Source organism: Vipera ursinii (assembly GCF_947247035.1).
Source record: "Vipera ursinii genome assembly, chromosome: 5".
Taxonomy (NCBI): Eukaryota; Metazoa; Chordata; class Lepidosauria; order Squamata; family Viperidae; genus Vipera; species Vipera ursinii.
This window is the reverse complement of record NC_139518.1, coordinates 54,608,622-54,628,397: the sequence shown is the minus strand read 5'-3', so window position 1 is coordinate 54,628,397 and position 19,776 is coordinate 54,608,622. Positions and strand designations below refer to the sequence as shown.

Here is a 19,776-nt window from a genome sequence, read left to right as displayed (position 1 = left end):
ACAAGGGAATTTCAAATTCCATCACCACATATTTAATATAGTAATAAATTAAACATCTGAACCCAGACTAAAAGTAAGAAACAGATGGTTGTATATCCTTAAAGTGGATTTAAAAAAAGCCCTTTAAATTAGAGAATATTTGTCTACTGAGAAAGGCCCAGGGTTAGGCACAATTTAAAAGGAACAATTCAAATGTATAAAGGATATTTTTAAAGAGGTCTAGCTTATACCAAAGTAACTACATTTCCATATGCAAAGAAAATTTGATGTTCTGGTATTTTTTTAAAAAAATCATCCACAGGAAAGAAGTTTCACAAGCAGGATAGGCAGATTGCATGTTTAGAATTCTCTCTGAGTAAAGGAGGGGGGAAAAAAAAGTGAAAATAATATTCATACCTCTCTCCGTCGAGAAGCCCAACAGGTTTGTTTGATTTTCCAGACCACAGCAGCAACCAATAACAGTGACAAGAAACAACTGCAATTGTAAAACATAAAAAATAATTTAGACTTGAGAAAGTTTTACACAACATGTAAATTTGACTTCATAATTTGGAAAAGTGAATTTTAAGAACACCAAACAAAAATATTAAACATTTGCAGGTAGCCAGAATTATATAGCCAGAATTTTCTGAAGCATTGTGATGGATAATAGGAACATAGTATTTGCATTTGTTTATTTGAAGGCTTTCTGCTAATCATGTCACTTACTATGCCTCAAGTGAAAACTAACAAAAATCCTAAGTAAAATTAGAAAAAAATTGAAACAGCAGACTACCGTAAATTGTATTATTCTCCTAATAGTTCTTTTTTTAAAAAAAAATCTACAATGTGAGAGATTAAAAATGGCTTAAGAACACCAAAGTTATAATAACTGAATGCCAAATAAACTTCTTTAGGAATAATTTCACAATTATCTGATCAGATCAGAAAAGAACATATTCATTTCTTGAATCCATAACACTGTGTAGACCTAACGCAACATCATCAACATCTCAAACAAGACAAAGAGAAGATGGAACCATATAGCCATATAAAGCATTTCTTGGCAACAAAAATTCATAGAACTAAAATAGTCCATAATTGTGATGAGTGGTACAAAGAAAGAGGAGATAACTTTCATATACAAGGTGCGTTATTTCTTATTGTATCTACAAAAGAAGGCTGTTAAAGCCTTGAAGAAATCTGTGCAATGATATAAAGATAAGAAATAGATTCTTATAACAATGTTTGATTGAGTTAAAGATTAAGACTGTTAAAAGTAAAAGGAAAGAATACAAAGTTGGTTTGATCAAGATTAAAATTAAGATCCCCCTCACCCATATTCTCTTTATAGGCTTCTTGCTGATATCAGGATTGAAATATCTTGTGTTTAGGGATTTGATTATAGGTAAGGGATGGTATATGAGATTAAGACATATCTTTTTAACTTTATGGGGGGTGAAGTCATTAAATTTGTTTATAGTTTTTATGATGAAGGTTAGAAGTCACTTCTTTTATATTTCTTTTCTTTTTATTATATTCTCTCTTTTAAACTAATTCTTTATCTTTTCTTGAACTTTTTATACTTTCTTTCCAAGCTCCTCTCTCTCTCTCAATTTAGTTTTAGTTTCTAACACTGTAATTAAAATTCTTAATAAAAATTATATATTAAAAAATGGAAAAAAATATGAACAAGGCCTTTGCCCAGAAACTACCTAGATCAGGGGTGTCAAACTCAATTTCATTGAGGGCCGCATCAGCATTGCGGTTGCCCTCAGGGGGCCGGGTGGGTGTGGCCTACTGGGTGGGCGTGGCTGAAGTGCATGTGGCCTACTGGGTGGGCATGGCCTGCTCTACATCATTTGTGTCAAGGGTACCTATGGGGGCCTGGACAGGAGTGGGATAGATCTGAGGGTCTCTGGCAAAAGGAGATGGGCCCGGGGCAAGTGCCAAGGCATGGTCCACTGGAGGAGCCTCACTGTTCCTCTCAGGCCATGTGTGGGGGATGGACGGTGGCACGGAGGTCAAATGCCCAGCCCAACCCTCAAGCACCCGTGGCACTAAGCCCAGTCCCAATTCCCCAAGGGGGCACCCAGCTGCACTTACCTCAAGGCTGCTGCTGCTGTGCTTGCTCTCCTTAGCCAGGTTGCTTATGATGGGTATGAGGGCAAAGTCAAGAGGGAGGCCCACTCCCTCTCCATGTGTGGAGACCTGACTTTGTATCCAAAACTTCCTTAGCAATAGGATGGGAAACCCCCCCCCAGGATAGGCCAGGAGGAGGGGGCAAGGAGATGGTGAAAGGGCAGCAGGAAAGGACTAAGGCAGGACTTCCTTCAGACCCTCCCTCTCTTTCCTTCCTTCCTTCCTTCCTTCCTTCCTTCCTTCCTTCCTTCCTTCCTTCCTTCCTTCCTAAGAGTGGTGGGAAAATATTTGAGATGAGGGAGGGAGAAAAACAGGCAAGAAACGCAGCTGGGGAAGTGGCATCCGTCATGAGGAATGAAGAAATGCACCATTGCCTGGAAGTGGCCAGCACATGGCCCTCGCCTACTTCACATATCCGGCTTGGTAGGCTCTGGGGGAGGGGATGCCATGAGCAGCATGAGAGTCGATGTTACCTGCGCAGTGCTGCCCAGACCCCAGCCTGCCCAGTTTTGGCAGGCAGCGGAGTGCTCTCCTCACAGTGCGGTGAGGCTGAGCCGGGTGGCATGAATCTAAAGAGAAGCGCAATGCTGCCCAGCCCCTAGCCTGTTCGAAGTAGGGAGGGCCATGTGCTGGCCACTTCCAGGCAATGGTGCCTTTCTTCATTCCTCACAAAGGGTGATACCTCCCAGCATGCACCCAGGGGGCGGCGCTGACACAGCAGGGGCTGGACCCTCGCTGTTTACAGATGGCCTTATGGAGCTAAGACTGAATGTGTTTCAGCATAGATGGCCACCACGAAATTGTACATTGGGTTCTGGCCAGCCTGGGCCAGGACCAAGGCAGTGTGGGCCGTTCCCTCACTATTTCCAGGATGGGTTCGTGGGCCACATGAAACCACTCCGCAGGCCGCATCCGGCCCCCGGACCTTGTGTTTGACATGTCTGACCTAGATGCTGTCTCAGAAGAGTATGAAAAAGTCATTTTGTTTGTTTGAGGGAAACAAAGCACCAGTGAAGAGACATAATACATGTAGGTTTTTTAAACATTTGTATTATTTATAAAAAACAAAAAATTCTGTCATGCACTGCAAATCTGGTATTTATATAGGTGCCTTTATATCTCACACAATTATTGCATTCCCACTACTATTATTAATTACATTAAATAAATATAAAATAAAATAAAATGTTAACTTCAGGTAATGAACAGAGAGGCTACTTTTTCATAGGCTTCCTCTTTCTTCTGCAACAGAATTCCTACAATTTCACAATATTCAAGTGCTTTAGATTGTCAAGATACTAATTTCTTGGATGGAATTGTCCTTCCCAAGCAGACTAGACAGGAAACATGTTCAATGAGCTAAATCTACTTTATTCTAAGGCTAATTAACAAAATCTTGCAAGTTTGAAGCTACACATCTCCTGCTATTTCTTTTTTTACAGCCTGATAAGTTAGGGAGGATCCTTTTTCATTTTTTTTGTCTTTCCATTATGCAGCTATGTTCTTCCTCTGTTATCTGTCTGTTTCTTAGGTGAAGCCTCTGTCCCTGTCTCCCAAGATCATTCTCACATACTATGGGTTGTACTAGCTTCTGCATTGAAAGATGTAAAATGGTATGAACAACATTTAACAGAAAATTGCTTGGCTGTACTTCAACAAAGCACTTCAGCAAACATAGTATTCATAGCACTCAAAATTACTGGGTAAAGGATGAAGACAAGTAGATTGATCCACGTATATCACAATTACTATTTCTTTCTTCCTTCTATTGCACTTCAATGCAGTCTAAAATCTAGAAAACAGCAGTCTTTGGAAGAAGAATGATTTGATTTATCTGCATCTTGTAATATGTACTATTTAATCTCACACAACTTGTGTGTGATGGTTCATATGCGGATGGCCCTACTATTTTCAGTCTCCTTAAAGCTTGTGATCTGTAAAAATTCAAATACATCAATATGGAGCTTAGCATACTATCTTCTATGAAAAACTCTGAATTTCAGACTAGTGTTGCTAATCCTAGTGGTGTAAAAAAGAATACAACAACTTACAGCAACAACTGGGATCAGAGATTCATCACTAAGGATGTTATCTCTTTCAGAATAGCCTATTGGTCCTACACCAGGGCTTTTCAACCAGTGGTACGGGTACCACCTGTGGTACATTGGCACCTGGCAGGTGGTACATGACCATCCTAGAAAAGTGGTAGCAGGGTAGGGGAATGAGCACCACACAATTATCACCACACAAGCCTGAGAGAGAGATGGCTGGAGCTGCAGGGCTGTCAGGGCTCAGCAGAAGCACCAGGCTCCAGCTGGAACTCGGCGCTAATCCTGGTTCTTCTGCTGAGCCCAGAAGAAGCACCGATCAGCTGGAATGTTGCAGCATCTCCAGGGTCTTGTGATTTACATTCAGATGCTTGGCAATGGATTCATATTTATGATGGTCATAGTGTCCCAGGGTCATGTGAAGTGACCAAAACCTGCTGCAACCACCCAGCAGACGGAAATAAAAACCAAACACCCACCCCACCCCACCCCCGCTGCCAATCCTCAACAGAAATGATCACAACAATGAAAACCTTGGACAGGAGGAAGAGTGCCACCAGGCGGACAGGCAGGTGTTTTGCTCGGCTGTGGCTTGGGGGGCACTTTTTTCAGTGCCATTGTAACTTCGAACAGTCACTAAGCAAACTTTTGTAAATCAAGGACTACCTGTACTTCATCACATTTTTTTCCTTTTTTTTTTGGTCATCAAGTTTTTGATACCTTGATAAGCGACTGGTGGTACTCGGATGTTGGCATATCCTAAAAGTGGTACAATGGGTGAAAAGGCTGAAAAGCCCTGTCCTACACAATGCTTGGCCAGTAGATAAAACTAGCTAGATGGCTAATCTAACTCCTCTCCAATTAACCACAACTTCCCTGGATTGTTATCTAGCCAGTTTGGTCTAATTCATGAGTTGTTAAACTGTCGTCTATGTTAAAACTAAACAAAAACTTTTTCCTGCTCTGCCTAGAAATGCTTGAATTCTTTAGGTACAATAGGAAAGAATGCCCAGAGTCCATTTAGCTGGGATCAATATTTCAATCCATGGAGCCCTGACAGATTCACATGCCGGGGTTGTACAGATTGTCCAGTCAGAGTAGGGAAAAATATGAGAGAGCTTTGTATCTATTTCTATGGTCACATCTTTAGTATAGGACTCTAGGAGGCAACAACAAATTAAAATTAGCATAAAAACATGAATAAAAAAACTAAACAGAGCCTGCCTCAAGTAGCACACATATCCACATCTACAGCCCTCAAAAAATAGGTTCACCCTGCTTCATTATCGGGGGAGGGGGAACGGGGGGGACACATTTTTAATGCTTTGCACAAAGCCATCAGTATTGCCTGAGAGTTAACCATGTAATGCTATTGATTTATTATTCATATTTTGATTGATGGATTATTTCCTATTTTTAAATGTATGCCTGTTTAGATGAAACACTGAGAACAAATCTGTATTTCATCAAACCAATTCTAACAAACGTCTGGCTAATAAATTTAGGATTCCAACTGATACCTGTTAATTAGTAAAGGGATATTGTTATTTAATATTGTTTTAATTAACTATATACCATATTAGCAATATTAAAAAGAAGGAATTGAATGAAAAAAAACCCTCTAACTCATACTTTCACTATCATCCACACGCAAGGAGATAACTATCAAGCTATTTCTCTTTATATTATCAGTTCTCTGAGTAATGCAGCCAGGAGCAAATTTTATAACCTTTTATTATCAAGAAGTATCATCCAGCTCAAAGGGAATTCTTTATATTGAACTTTTTTTCTATAATACTTTTCCTTGCATTCCAAAGCTACTACATTTCTTACGGGTTTTAATTTAAAATTAATTACATTGTATTATTTAGGGAAGATATCTGAGTTTATGGTATCAAGATGTTAAGAATGGTCAGCCCTATTAGATAGGTTAGTTAGTTAGCTGCAAGTTTAAAAACCCATATTCCTGGAATAGCCATAATTGTGATTTTTATAAAATCTTTTCTTAAAAAAACAAACAAACAATATTTTATTTATTTATATTTCTCAAATTAAAGGGCTAATATAGATTAGCACCGGAACCACTTCTTCCCTGCTTTACAAAAAATATTCTAATCAACTTTTTACAAATTTTCTACCAATAGTATCATTTTAAAGAATAAGCTAAAATGTCAGCTATAGAATGTTTCAATCATACTTTATGAAGTCTTCTGATGTTATTTATTTAAATACAATTGATATCACCTCTGTCCTGTAGGTAAGTTAACAGTTAAATTCCTATTAAATGGACCCTAAAAATTGCATATGTAACTTAGATATTTTTTTCATTTTTTGTTTTCTGTATTATATTAATGAAAAAGAAAAAAATGTGTTACATAAGCATGGCTTGATCAATGCCTATACTAGAAGATGAGATTTCACACTAAGGATCTTTTCATTGTTCCATAAATTGTTTATCCAAGGTGCTTGACAAATTCAAATTAATATTATTTTCTAAATGATTTATTCTCTTCTCATCTCAGCAGCCCATCCATATCTATGAAGTGCCCGCTGTATAAATTTAGTTTCTTTAACTATTAAAAACATGAATTAGTCATATCTAATCTGTATGAAAATAATTCTGGTTTAAATAATAAGTATCAGTGTGTTCACAAGTGTGGTAATTTTATTTACATTGAATAAATGTAACTGGTAAATAACTGGTTGAACTAGCATTACAAAAAGTACAATTTCTCAGAACTTCTGCTGAGATACCAAATGATCAGATTTTGCCATTTCATTGTAATAATGTGACTCTCTAAAACATGATAACATTAATTTGTATGGTTTCTCTTGAAATCTAATGATTTCAAATTTTAATAATTAAATGTTAGGTGTATTGATTAAGTCATCAGGCTAAAAACCAGAAGACTGTGAGTTTTAATCCCACTTTCGTTATGAAGCCAACTGGGTGACCTTGGACTAGTCACTTTCTCTCAGCCCTAGGAGGGAGGCAATGGCAAACCACTTCTGAAAAACTTTGCCAAAAAATCTGCAGGAACTTCTCTCTAAGAATTGGATATAATTGAATGGAGGGGGGAGGAAATCAGATAAATCAGACCCTTACAATTTTGTAAAATAAAATCAGTTCGTCATACTGAGGCATGGGAACTCCAGCAAAATATTACATTGAAAGAATGAACTTGCTTGTTTTTGTATAACTTTTGAGACCTGAATTTCATTTTGAAGAACACCAATTTCACTCATCAAAATCAAGAGGAAAAAAAGAAAGGTTTCTTCTCATGCAATAATGTCTTAAATCAGCTGCTCTTAAACAGCTCTTAAGTTGCTGCAACTTGCAAAGTGGCAGAGGCTATGAGCCACCTGAGACTCTCTTTTGTAGGACAAGTGTACTGAGATAACCAGCACAAGCCATTTCCTTATCTTCCATCCTTGACGTCTGCAGTTTCATCTTCCCTGTAAATGCCCTCTTTTCCTTTCATCGTAATTTCTTCTGCAGAGTGAGAATGAGATCATAAACACCTCACTTTATGTTTACTTTGAAAAGCAAACACAATTTGTTTAAAAAGCAAAAGGAACACACAGTCTTCTTCCTTGGATTGTGGAACCATTGCACTCTTTTTTCATTCGTATATTTTGGCTTTAAACCGGTAAGCCTGGTTATCTGTTAGTAAGTGCACTCTGGCACCCGTCTATCAGATATCATGTGGTTTAATAATCCATACTTTGAGAATTACTGTCTCTTCATTTAGTAAGCCTTAAGTCTTAAATATGGCAAATAAATAAGCATATTTATCTTTTGGTAAAGAAGCATATTGTGAGTTTTTATTCTTTTTAATATTTGTAATAGGGATGCAAATATGCACCTCACAAGTCACATACATTTATAATCCATTGCATTCTTTAAAAATCCATTCTATTACCGGTATTTAAAATCCTATTCTTCCAAATGGGCTTTAGGTTTATTATTTCTGGACTATAGCTTTCAATGTATTTTCAATATAGTTTTCAATACTTTTCAATTCCCTTTTTGAAATCAATAAAAAACAGTTTGACTTTCTGATCAGTGTGATGCTGCAACTTCAAATTTGCTTTTCATATTTCTGATATGCAACAATTTATAAAGTTAAATGATCATAAGTAATGCCAGTGGGAATATTAGTATCATGATTATGATGTATTGTGGTAGTTGAAAAATAAGAATATGTATATGTGGAATACAAGCCAGTTCACATACTTTAATGAAGTAATACATTTTATTTGCAAACTGTGTATCTGAAGATGTTTATAGTCTAACTTCCACTGAAGTAAGTGATGAAATACCAATTGATTAAAGAGACAGAATGCATAGTGTGCTTCTCAGCATGAGAAATATCCAGAATAGGATATTTATGCTTCAGTGTACAAAACAACAACAAACCATCTGGCTATCCTAATTATAACCATATTAACTTTTTTTTACCAATTTTCATTCCCATATAAAATGAGACAATGCTCAGATATAGGACTCTTTTCTTTTTCTCTCTCCTGCCTCACTTTTTTTTCTTATATATATTTAAAGCATTCCCTAGTATACTTCATGACAACAAATTCTGTTTAGCTATGCTAATAGGGACAACCAAGATATATGAAAGAACCCCTTCTATTATTATTATTATGTTGTATTGGCAGTTAACTGAGGTTAAAGATTATTCATCAAGGTTATAATGAATTATATCTTCTATAAATTACTTGCCCACTGTAACTTAATATAGCTATTTTAAATATTACTTTATATTAGTAGACAGTTTGTTTGAGTGTGAAACACATCTCTGGATCCACTCAAGGCTTTAAAGGCTTGGCACATTTGCTTCAAGGCTATTGTCTTCTACCATGCACTTCCACCAGGACAGCATAAAAAACATATTCATTGAAGCAAATGCTTTTCATAGTCTTGTTCTGTATATTCCAAGACACAGGAATGTATTTCAGGAATGGTTATTATGAATTAGTAAAGATAAGATGAGAGAAAATACTCCTTTGTAAGGAGTTATATGTTTTCTCTTATTTAAATGGTTAATTCTAGAGGAAAAATTAACATTCATTTTTTAACAATATGTAAGGTAGACGTCATACTATACTCCCATTGCTGTTTTTCCTTATCGCTATATGGATATTGTTGTACCCACTTGGTTAGAAATACTAGTAATGTTTTCAATCAAACTAAATGTCATACATATCAGTAATATCCATTGAAGTGTTAATGTCAAGTGCAGGAAATCAGGAGTCCAGGCAGTTTAAATGAATATAGGTTTATTATATGTTAATGCTCACTACAAGAATGTGAACTACTAACAGTCAAATGAAATTGATGGTAGATAACTATTAATTGTATTCAAGGTGGGCTGAGACTTCAGACTGATGACACATTTTACCCCTCTGTCAGGCTCAATTTGGTAATCTCCTACATTTAGTTCTCTTATTCTTGATATTTGGTCTTCAAAAGAAATTACGCAATAATGAATGCAAACATGGGCCTTAATTATAATTAACATCAATCTGGTACACACACACAAAGAACATCTTCATAAATGATTTTGTGTAATAATAAATGCTACTAAGTCATTGGCCTGAGATATCTAACATATGTAACACATAAATAGAATACTTAGAAAATAAAGAGTACTGTATAAATAATTATATACTGTATGTTGGTTTATCCTTGTTGTAAAGACCAGCCAAATTATAAACTTTCCATTTGCAAAGAGATGCTAAGTGACTTGAAAATAATATTTGGTTGATTTTATTCATTTTATGCTCTTATTATCTGTGACTCTGAATCACAATTAGTAATAAATTGCATTATGGCATGGTTCATATATAAAATACGTAAAAGCAAATTCCGAAGCACCAAATATCTCTTGCTGGCAGAGAAAATATGCTGTTAACATAATAGCAAAGAAATTAATTTATTATTAATTTTCAAAGACCTATTTCTGATTAGCACATAACTCTTGGTAACTAAAAGCAGCTGATCAATATCTCCCTTTTCTATTTAACATAAGGAAAAGGTATTATACCTTTGCTGCATATTTCAGATAACCACTATGTGTCAGCAAAAAAAGTAAAGAAAACTCTAACTCTATGCTGAACATATATTTGTCTGGATTTTCCCAGCCCAAATATGATAGACCGAGGCAATACTCATTTTAGAGCACAAAAATGATGTTCAAATCATAAGTAGTGTTCCCCTATTTTGTTTTTGAAAGCATGAAACCATCCAAAATCTGGGAAAAAATTATACTTCTCAAACAGCTTCTTGTGTGATGCATGAGTATTGAATATCTTTGGATTGCTTAAAATTGCTTAAATTGTCACTTTAAATTGATATTTCTCTTTGATATTGGCAAGATTGCTATTCAAAGTATCATTTTGAAAACATGCACAAATGACTGTTAGAAATGTTTGTACCCCATGAATATTTGATTAAAAATAATAAAATGCTTGTACAGTTAAAAGAAAACATCAGACACAGAGAAAATAACTTCATAAACAAAACTGGCCACTTTGCACTTACAATCATCAGTTGTCATGAAGTTTGAAAACTACACTGAAGTGCTCATCTCACACATCAAATAGGGAGACATGCTACATTTGGCTCAGTATAGTTTCTGCCTACTGATAAAATATTGACATAGAACCATTTTTAATTTTTAGCAGCTTTAGAAATAACATTTGTTGCATACTAATCAGTATTCATTCATTATTTAAGCTGCTTGGTTTCCAAGGATGAGTTCATTAATTTAATCGTAATGTTCTTCTTTTTATATTATATTGCCATTTTCCAAACAAATAGATCATATTAGTATGTTATCTACAGTAGAGTTAAACTTCTCCCCCACTCTTCTAAATGACAGTTTCTGCTGCAGTTAATTTTAAGGGTACCAGATCTGAGCTACAAGATCTGGACAACTACTAGATTAATGAAAAAGACCGTCCAAATTTTCGTAGCCCAGATCTGGTAGTTCTAGACAATTTGTCAGGTTTAGCTTGAACGTTGACAGACACAATAAAAATGAAGATTCCTTGCATATCTCTGACACAAGATATGTCTAATTTCATATTGGATCCTATATGAAAAAATGGTGATCTGGCTGATAAGTATATGACATTCACATTTATTCCATTTTTTTCTATTCATTATTTTCTTTGTGATGTGGGTTACTTATTAGGGTGATGGATTCAGGTGGATTCCAGAACACTCTCATGGAGTTTCTGTTAGAAGTATATATTGATTTACTTACTGCTGAATTTAGCTGGAAGTCCATACAAGCAGACAAACCTGCAAAACCTACCACCTCACCATGATCACACAGAACTTACTGTAATTGTCTAAAGAGAAAAACACTATTTGCATATGGAGGCAGACCTATTTTAATGCATGCTGCATCTAAAAGTAAGGGAGGGAGTGTTACAAAAACAAGTCCAGAAAGAACTCTACAATTTCTTCATGTTTGTTCCCAAATTTTGTATCTGTTAACCCAGGGGTGTCAAACTGCCGGCCCGCAGGCCGGACGCGTCATGCAGAAACCGCACCCACCCCATTGCCGGCAATGGCAAAACCGTCCCGATAAATTGCGCGATGTCATGTGATGTTGCAAGTTTGACATGTCTGTGTTAACCCAGTAGAAGCCTTGCTTTCTATCTAGAATCAACCAGCTCATTCATTCAGTGAGTCAAGACATAACGAAGGTTCCTATTCATTCTTCTAATATGAAATATCACAATGTTTATTTAACACCAAGTTGCTGCCTGGCAAAATTCAGCTGTACTGGGTGACCTTGCTACAGAGCTCAAAGCATTCTGAAATGTTTGCTGCCTCCTCGCAGATCTCTTTAGGAAGTGAGTGTGATATATGTCAGCACTGTCATTCTGGAACTGCATCTATATTTTCAGAGCCAGAGTGATCTACTTGCCATTTCTACTCTGCCACATTATATATCCAGAAACTTCACTTATGCCATTTGTTTGGGTAGCATTTTAACTTCTATGAAAACTATTCCATTTAGATAATGAACATTTTAGTGGTGTTAACTGAGGGAAAACTAAACAGTTGTGGCCTGATATATTTTGCGTTACATAGTTCACAACATTTTGTGGGCTTCTTGTACAGCGCTTTGAACATAAAGAACTTGCTTTTTTTAGAGAAAACAACCAACTTAACTCTTAATGCATTATGTTGAAACTTAGTGAATTTTCCTACTAACAATTACGCTAAAATAAAAAAGCACTGAGATATTGTGGGATTTTGAGTAGGGAACATTCAGGTACTCTCCTTCCTTTTTACCCTTGCTTTTCGTTCCCTTTCTTTTATTAATGTTTATTTTCCTAAGGTTAGTCAAGGACTTTAAAATGGCACTGCTTCAGTGCCCTCCATTTTAAATTCTATTCTTAAACTGCATTGCATACCATACTGTGTGAAGCCAGTAGCCTCTAATCATTCTTCACTCTGTTGTCAGTACTTTATCACCCTTGGTCTATCTGACAATAAAGGCTACTGCACAGCTGAGAATTTTCAGGCCCATGAAAATTGCCCACTGTGCATGATTAATTGGTAGCTCTGTGCCCTAAGAAGCCATATAGCCATGGCTAACCCACAGCCTCCCCTTTCTGCAGCTCCCATGTTTCTTTTACATATATTAGATAGAAAAGTTAACTGTATCTGCTGCCTTGTAGCTGCAAAACGGGCAGGTGGGCGAGGGGGGGGTTATGTTTAATTCACATATGCAGATCTCTTTTTATATTCAAACCATTACAATAACTTCTTGTGCAAAATTCATAATGAATGTGAGCATATATTTATATTTGAAGTCAAGTAATTACTAATGTCAACATCATTTTTACTTGGAGAAACATTCAGGAGTATAATGAAGTACTGTATCTTGTGGAAATTGAATAAACAAACAAGTTGTTTTCCTTATCAATAATTACTGCATGTTTATGGACCAATTTGCAGATAATAAACAAAATCCATTTACGTTTTTCAGCTTTGTTTAAAAGCCTAAGATATGGATATTATAAAGCTTCATATCATTTGCAATTGAGCACTTATAGCCTCCAACCTATATTATTCAACAGTGTGTAGAATAGAAATAAACTAATCTCTCAATTTATTTTTCTACATTTTTCTATTTTTCAAACATTTCTATTTATTTAGAAAATATATATAGCCACTCACTACAACTTTGTTTTATTCCATATTGAATCTATTTCAATTTTTAAGAAAATTAGAACATTTGTCTAATATATGCATTTTCATACACAGCATAGATAGCTTGATGTCATACTATGTATTTTTAGGGCTACAAACTGCACTTAAAATGAAAAGGTAGGGATAAAATTAGAAATGCTATACTGTATTTCACTAATCAGTTGGGAAGGGTATATTACATAAACTTGCATTGAAAAAAATCTAGGGAGTGCTAGAAACTCAATGATACAACATTCAAGATTATAAATATTCAAGAAGTCAAAAAATTCTATTAGTTATTTAGCCATAAAATATTTGAGACAAATAAAGTGATAAAACATATAATTATAGCTGTTATTCTATATTTTATTATAGTCATTAAATCTCATATTACATTAATATGCTACATTTTTATTTTTCAATTTTTGGAAAACAATTGGAAATTCATATATCAGTCAAGATGTTTATATATATATTTCTATTTCCTTATCAATATTAAAGTTTTGTTGTCCCTTATCCTATTTTGATCAATGTAAAATTTAGATTAAATGTAAAGTTACTATATTATGTGAATAATACTTCTTAAATGTTAAATAGCACTTGTGGTCACATTTTATATTCTCTGCATATTTCTAATGAAATAACAAATTGTGTCCAATTAAAGTTTTATTCTGTTTCTTCTTCCCCCCCCCCAAAAAAAAAATCTCAGCAGGTCACTATACTACCACATCAGATCTCACTTACAGGGTTCTTTGAGGGTGAGGGATGTTACTCATTTTTGCCTTTATTTTTTATTACCGACATTTTTCTATTTTAAACTAGAAGTGTAACCAAAATAAAGATGATATATTCTAAAGAAAATTGTTATTAGGCAATATTTAAATGCTAATATGTAGTTTTAATGCTCAGATGAAATTCTCAAGTAATATAATTCATATTCATTATAAACTCATGGACAGAATTTTCATTAAAGACATATATCTACCTATTTCTATGAATAGCACCATTAACTTTTATCACTAGGAATTCTATTTTATATTAAGTTTGCTTTAATATAAAATGAAAGTGTGTTTGCAGATGACAAGAACTAGCAATCACTACTGAAATATAGAATTTATTCCAACTATAGAAAACTTGATTCTTTAATGTATTGTAGGGCAGGGCAGGACAGGGCAGGACAGGACAGGACAGGACACCAAACCTTATTTACACAAGTTATTTACACAAGTTAAATATCACTATGTTTGGCCAGTTACACAAAACTAATTCTCATGATAGAAACAGAACATTTCTGGATTCCTAACAACCATTTTAATACCCTGCGGAGAGCAGCCATAAAATGGTTGAAATTCCTCAATTCGGGTGCATTGCAATTGTACAGGGTCACCATCCAGTCAGCTGCTCCATCTTCCAAAGCTAGGGCAACCACCTGGACCTTCTTCACATTGGTAGGCAGTGTTCCCCCATAGATTTGCACGTAGGTGAACACTTGTGCCAGGAAATATCCCAATCACTTTGGGTCTACATCAAACTTCACTCTGATTGGAATCGGTTTCACTTTGGCTAGTTGGGGTTGTCTGCCTCTGGTTCCTTGAGATGGATGGCCTCGCCGCGGTGCTGCCTCCTGTGCTCCAGCCACTGCCATCTCTTGGACCTCCAATTCCTCTTTCTTCAATTTGGGGCTTTCTTTTAGCTGCACCTTAAATTCATATGTCAAGCAATAACATTCAATGTAAATGTAAACAATGCCTCAGAGTCACTTGAAAAGCCCATATGTCGGAAACTTGACATCATAGAGGGCTTTTTTTCACATACTCCATCCTAGCTTTCATTGTTCCCTATTTCAATTCTCCCTTTTCCCCATCTTTATCAGGGGGAGCAGGTTCTGGATTTTATTTCTTTGCCTTTTTCTTCCCTCAACCTCGGGTAAGGATGACTTTTGGGACTTTTTCTTCCCATCCTTCCTTTTTTCCAACCCTGAGTGACCATCTGGCTCGATCTTCTTCACCAGAAGGCCTGGCTTCTTCCAGATCCCTGGAGTGGCCTTCATCTGGTTTCAAGCATAGGAGATCTTCAGCCCACTTCTCTGCCTGGAACTCCTCCATGTGAAATTTAGTTGCGACTCCCCCGTTAGGCAGCAGCTTCTCCGGGTTGAGTACTACGCAGATCTCGCCTTATGTAAGGACCACCTCAGCTAACCACCCAAGAAAGCAGAACTCTTGAAACAGGCACTGTCTCAAAAGGAAACTTTTATTAGGGGTTAGTGACAGTAGAGAAGTTAAGGCAAGGAAAATCCTGCTTAAATGGTATAGTTAAACCAGCAATACTCCTCCTACCACCAAAGTCATAATGTCCATTGGAAATCCAGCCAATCCACAAGTGGCACGATGTGCGGGTAACTGGCACAGTTGGAGTGTATCTCAAGGTCTTCTCCAGTTTCATTTCTCTGTAACCGTCTCCCTGATGAGGGAGACACATTCCTTTCTCAAGTGGATAGAGGTGGGAGAAGAAAAGGAGAAAGGTATCCCAAGCGAAAGCAATTTTTCCCCCTCCCCCCAGTAGAATGGCAGGCCCCAAAACAAGAGCACAAGAGTATATATGCAAGGAAGACAATAAGGATTTGGGGGTCTGACAGCTACTTTTTACATCTCGCAGTCCATAAGGCATAACAAGAATATAATAAATGATGTTTATGTATTTTTTTGACTAATTATTCCAGAAATTTCTTTTTATATATATTATTAATTTTTAAATGACTGAAATGGAACTAGGCCTATATTAGGAACTGAGGCAGGATGAAGGTTGGAAATGAACACTAGAAGGAACTAAGGCATCTAGTAGAAAAGTGTTAAATTGCCTAAGCCAGCTTTAACTTTTATTTATCTTAAACATACTTTGTAAATGGTCTGACATATTAATAAGTAATATTACAAAATGATGGGGATTTCAAGGGTGAAACTTTTAGAAAATTATGAAAAAAATAAAGATGTATCTCTTACCTGACATTATAGAATTTGAAGGCATGGAAGACAACAAAATTGACATTACCAAAATGGGAATACAAAAGACAAATTGAGAAAAGGATCTGGACATGAAACTGCTGTTCCAGGAAATGCCTCTTTATGGGATTTACAAAGTAGGTTAGTGAAAGCTTTAAAGGCAAGTTTGAATGGCCACATCTGATGAAAGATTAAATCCTGTGATGCCATTGGAAAGGTCAAGCTTGTAAAGAGCAAAAAGATGGAATATAAAGTTGGACAATTTGATCAGGGATAAACTATTTGTTTGATACTTCTAATGGACTTTTTGCTGAACCAGAACTGAAAAGATGATGATTTGTGGATTTTGCTTAGATAAAAGTTAGGCTATGGAAAGAAGTTTTTTTATATATATGTAATTATAAAAGAGGGTAAAAAGTTGCTATATTAGTTTATTCATGCGCAGTTTAGTGAAGGTTGGAAGCCACTTCTTTATTATTTGTTTCTTTTTTAATTTTCCTCTTCTCTTTTCCCCCCCTTTTTCCCCCTGTGTCTTCAGAACTTCTATTTTATTTTTTTGTACTTTAGTTTTTTGTACTATTACTTTTTACTGTTTATTAAAAACAAATTTTTAAAAAGCATAAGTTTCTCAGCTGCAAGTTATTTTCATTGTTCAATACTAAGAAATGCAATTACTTATTCAATATTCAAATGTGTTCAATTTATATGGTTTAAAGTTTTAAAATTATTCCAGCCTTCCTTATTTAATATCAAATTTATTATTAATTTATTTGTATTACTGTATATTAAATTAGTTAGTTAGTTAGTTAGTTAGTTAGTTAGTTATTCATTTGGGGATTTTGTAGATTGATTGTCTGTCCAAACTGTGTGACTGTGATCTAAACAGCATATATGAATAAAACCCAAAGTAGAATAATATCCAAATTACAATGTACGGTAAGTCAATAATATTGACAAAAACTAGCAAACAAAATGAAATACCAATCACATAGAATTGCAACTTCCCAAAGATGGGCTCATATATCATTCATGCCCAATGCCTAAGATAAAAAAGTTTTTAAAGCTTTCTGAATGTTAGAGAGGAAGGATTACGAAGGGTAGACACTGCAATAGAGTTGGCATTTCTTCTAGTCCAACCAGATGACATTTCTTTAGAAAGGGAACTCCAGCATGCCTACCTTGTTAAAATGAGTAGGACTGGAAGAGTAACTACAGACAGCTGATGCCATGTAGGAAATATACCTGGAAGCCTAGACTTACCACTGCATTCTTAACTAATCACAGTATTCAGATTCAAGGTAACCCCTATAATGTATTTTAATAGTTGAACTAGAATGTGTCTAAGTCATGAGTGACTATAAGGACAGCTCTCAATTCAGGAATAAATATAATTGACACATAAGCTGGAATAATGCAAAGCCCTTCCTGGCGAATACTTCTCAAGCAGGAGTTGAGCATCCAAGACAATTCCCAAACTGCTCATCCTTATCAAATTATGAATACGAGAGTGCCATCTGTTCCAGAAGCAGAGTATCTCTCAATTCATGGATGTGAGAGTCTCAAATACCCACTACTTACAGTATCCATTTAAATATCCATTCAAATAACCACCCAAATATCTACTTAACTAGGGTTAAGTCAAAGTTTGTTCTTATTCATCTATGCCCTTCTAGCCTACTAAGCTGGGGCAGAATATTTTTTTCTTACACCAGCTGGGTTTATGCCCAAAGTGGACATAAACTCATAGTTTCTTGATTTCTAGCCGGATGTCTTAATAAACACACTGAAGTATTCAATAATTCATATTTTTAAAATGTGCAAGGAAAAGCAACTTTGGATTATGGATTCTCCATCACTATTATGCATGAATAAGGAATAGTTATCCAATATGTAGAATAACTATAAGTGATTTCATAGTACACAATTGGTTATAAAAGTCAATGGATCTCAAAAAACCTGGAAGATACTGGGACCGAGTTAGCCGTTTGGTACTCTGAGGATATATACTGTATATACTCTCTCTCTCTCTCTCTCTCTCTCTCTCTCTCTCTCTCTCTCTCTCTCTCTCTCTCTCTCTGTGTGTGTGTGTGTGTGTGTGTGTGTATTCATAAACATCATGATGAAGTCAATCAGCCTAAATCAAACCACTACAGTCTCATTTTTGAAAGTTATGGACTTAATCTACCATGCTTGTCCAGTGTGGATTAAGTATATATATTTATAAGCCATCTTATCCCTTATACTACACTGGTTCAGTAGATCAAATAAGAACTAGAATTAGAGATATATTAATTTAAATTACCACATTCATTGTGCCATTTTATGAACTAGAAGAAAAGAAGAAGGAGCCACAGGTAATCCAACATTTCCTAGGACAATTTGCATATAGAATAAAATATTGGAGGTTTTTTTTGTGAAAGTGGAGATATAACAACCCCTAAACAGTATTGGATTTGATAATGTGATCTCTAAAATGATATAATATAAAGAAACAGTATAGACCTATGAATTATCTAAAAACAATAAACCTATAAACAATCCATTTTATTGTTTTTTTTAATTCCATTTATATCCTGCCCTTCTCTGAAGACTCAGGGCGGCTTACAAACTTAGCAGTAGCCTTCATTCTATGTATATGCCTGCTTATTAGGGCTTTCACACACACACACCCAAGCGACATTGTTACAAAGTCAGCTTAATTGCCCCCAACAATCTGGGTCCTCATTTTACCTACCTCGGAAGGATGGAAGGCTGAGTCAACCTTGAGCCTGGTGGGATGCGAACCTGCACTAATTGCAGGCAGCTGGTGTTACTTAAGGAGGCAATAGCCCACTGCTCCACCAAGGCTCAAGGTTTTGACTGCAGCAAACTAATACAGCTAAACAAACATAAGTTTTAATGTTGAGCTTATAGCATTTTCTTTATATGTACTCACTCAAGAAACACAAAAGTAAAAACAAGTCCAAAAATTAAATTTGTTTACTGAAAATATAAAATAAGATGTAAATCAAGTTGTAGTTTCATGCAGCATTCCACTAGTAAAACATATCTATTTTGATATGCATCTTTGGCATTTTTAATTAATTCTACTAATTCCTTAATGAAATGGCTTAGGTGTAAACTGCAGAGGCTGCTGCTGTTTAAATATCACTCAGTCCTATCTAGAACATAAATGGAAGGACATGAGAAAGCATTAGATAATATACTGCTCAAAAAAATAAAGGGAACACTTAAACAACACAACGTACTGTATTTAATAGCAGGATGTCTTATCTTGTGTTCCCTTTATTTTTTTGAGCAGTATATAATGAAACAAACTGGAGATTAATAACTTTTGTGTTGTGGTTCTGCAATATATGCCACTAAGCAGCAGACAAGA

At 35.6% G+C, this 19,776-nt stretch overlaps 1 protein-coding gene across 1 annotated transcript in view; it reads right to left on the bottom strand.

Moving 5' to 3' along the window:
* ATRNL1 (attractin like 1) overlaps positions 1-19,776 on the bottom strand; it is a 527,700-nt gene that overhangs the window by 306,899 nt on the left and 201,025 nt on the right. Inside the window, exon 25 of the mRNA XM_083363299.1 lies at positions 397-475. Coding sequence (XP_083219425.1) covers positions 397-475 — 79 coding nt within the window. The remainder of the gene's footprint in view (positions 1-396; positions 476-19,776) is intronic.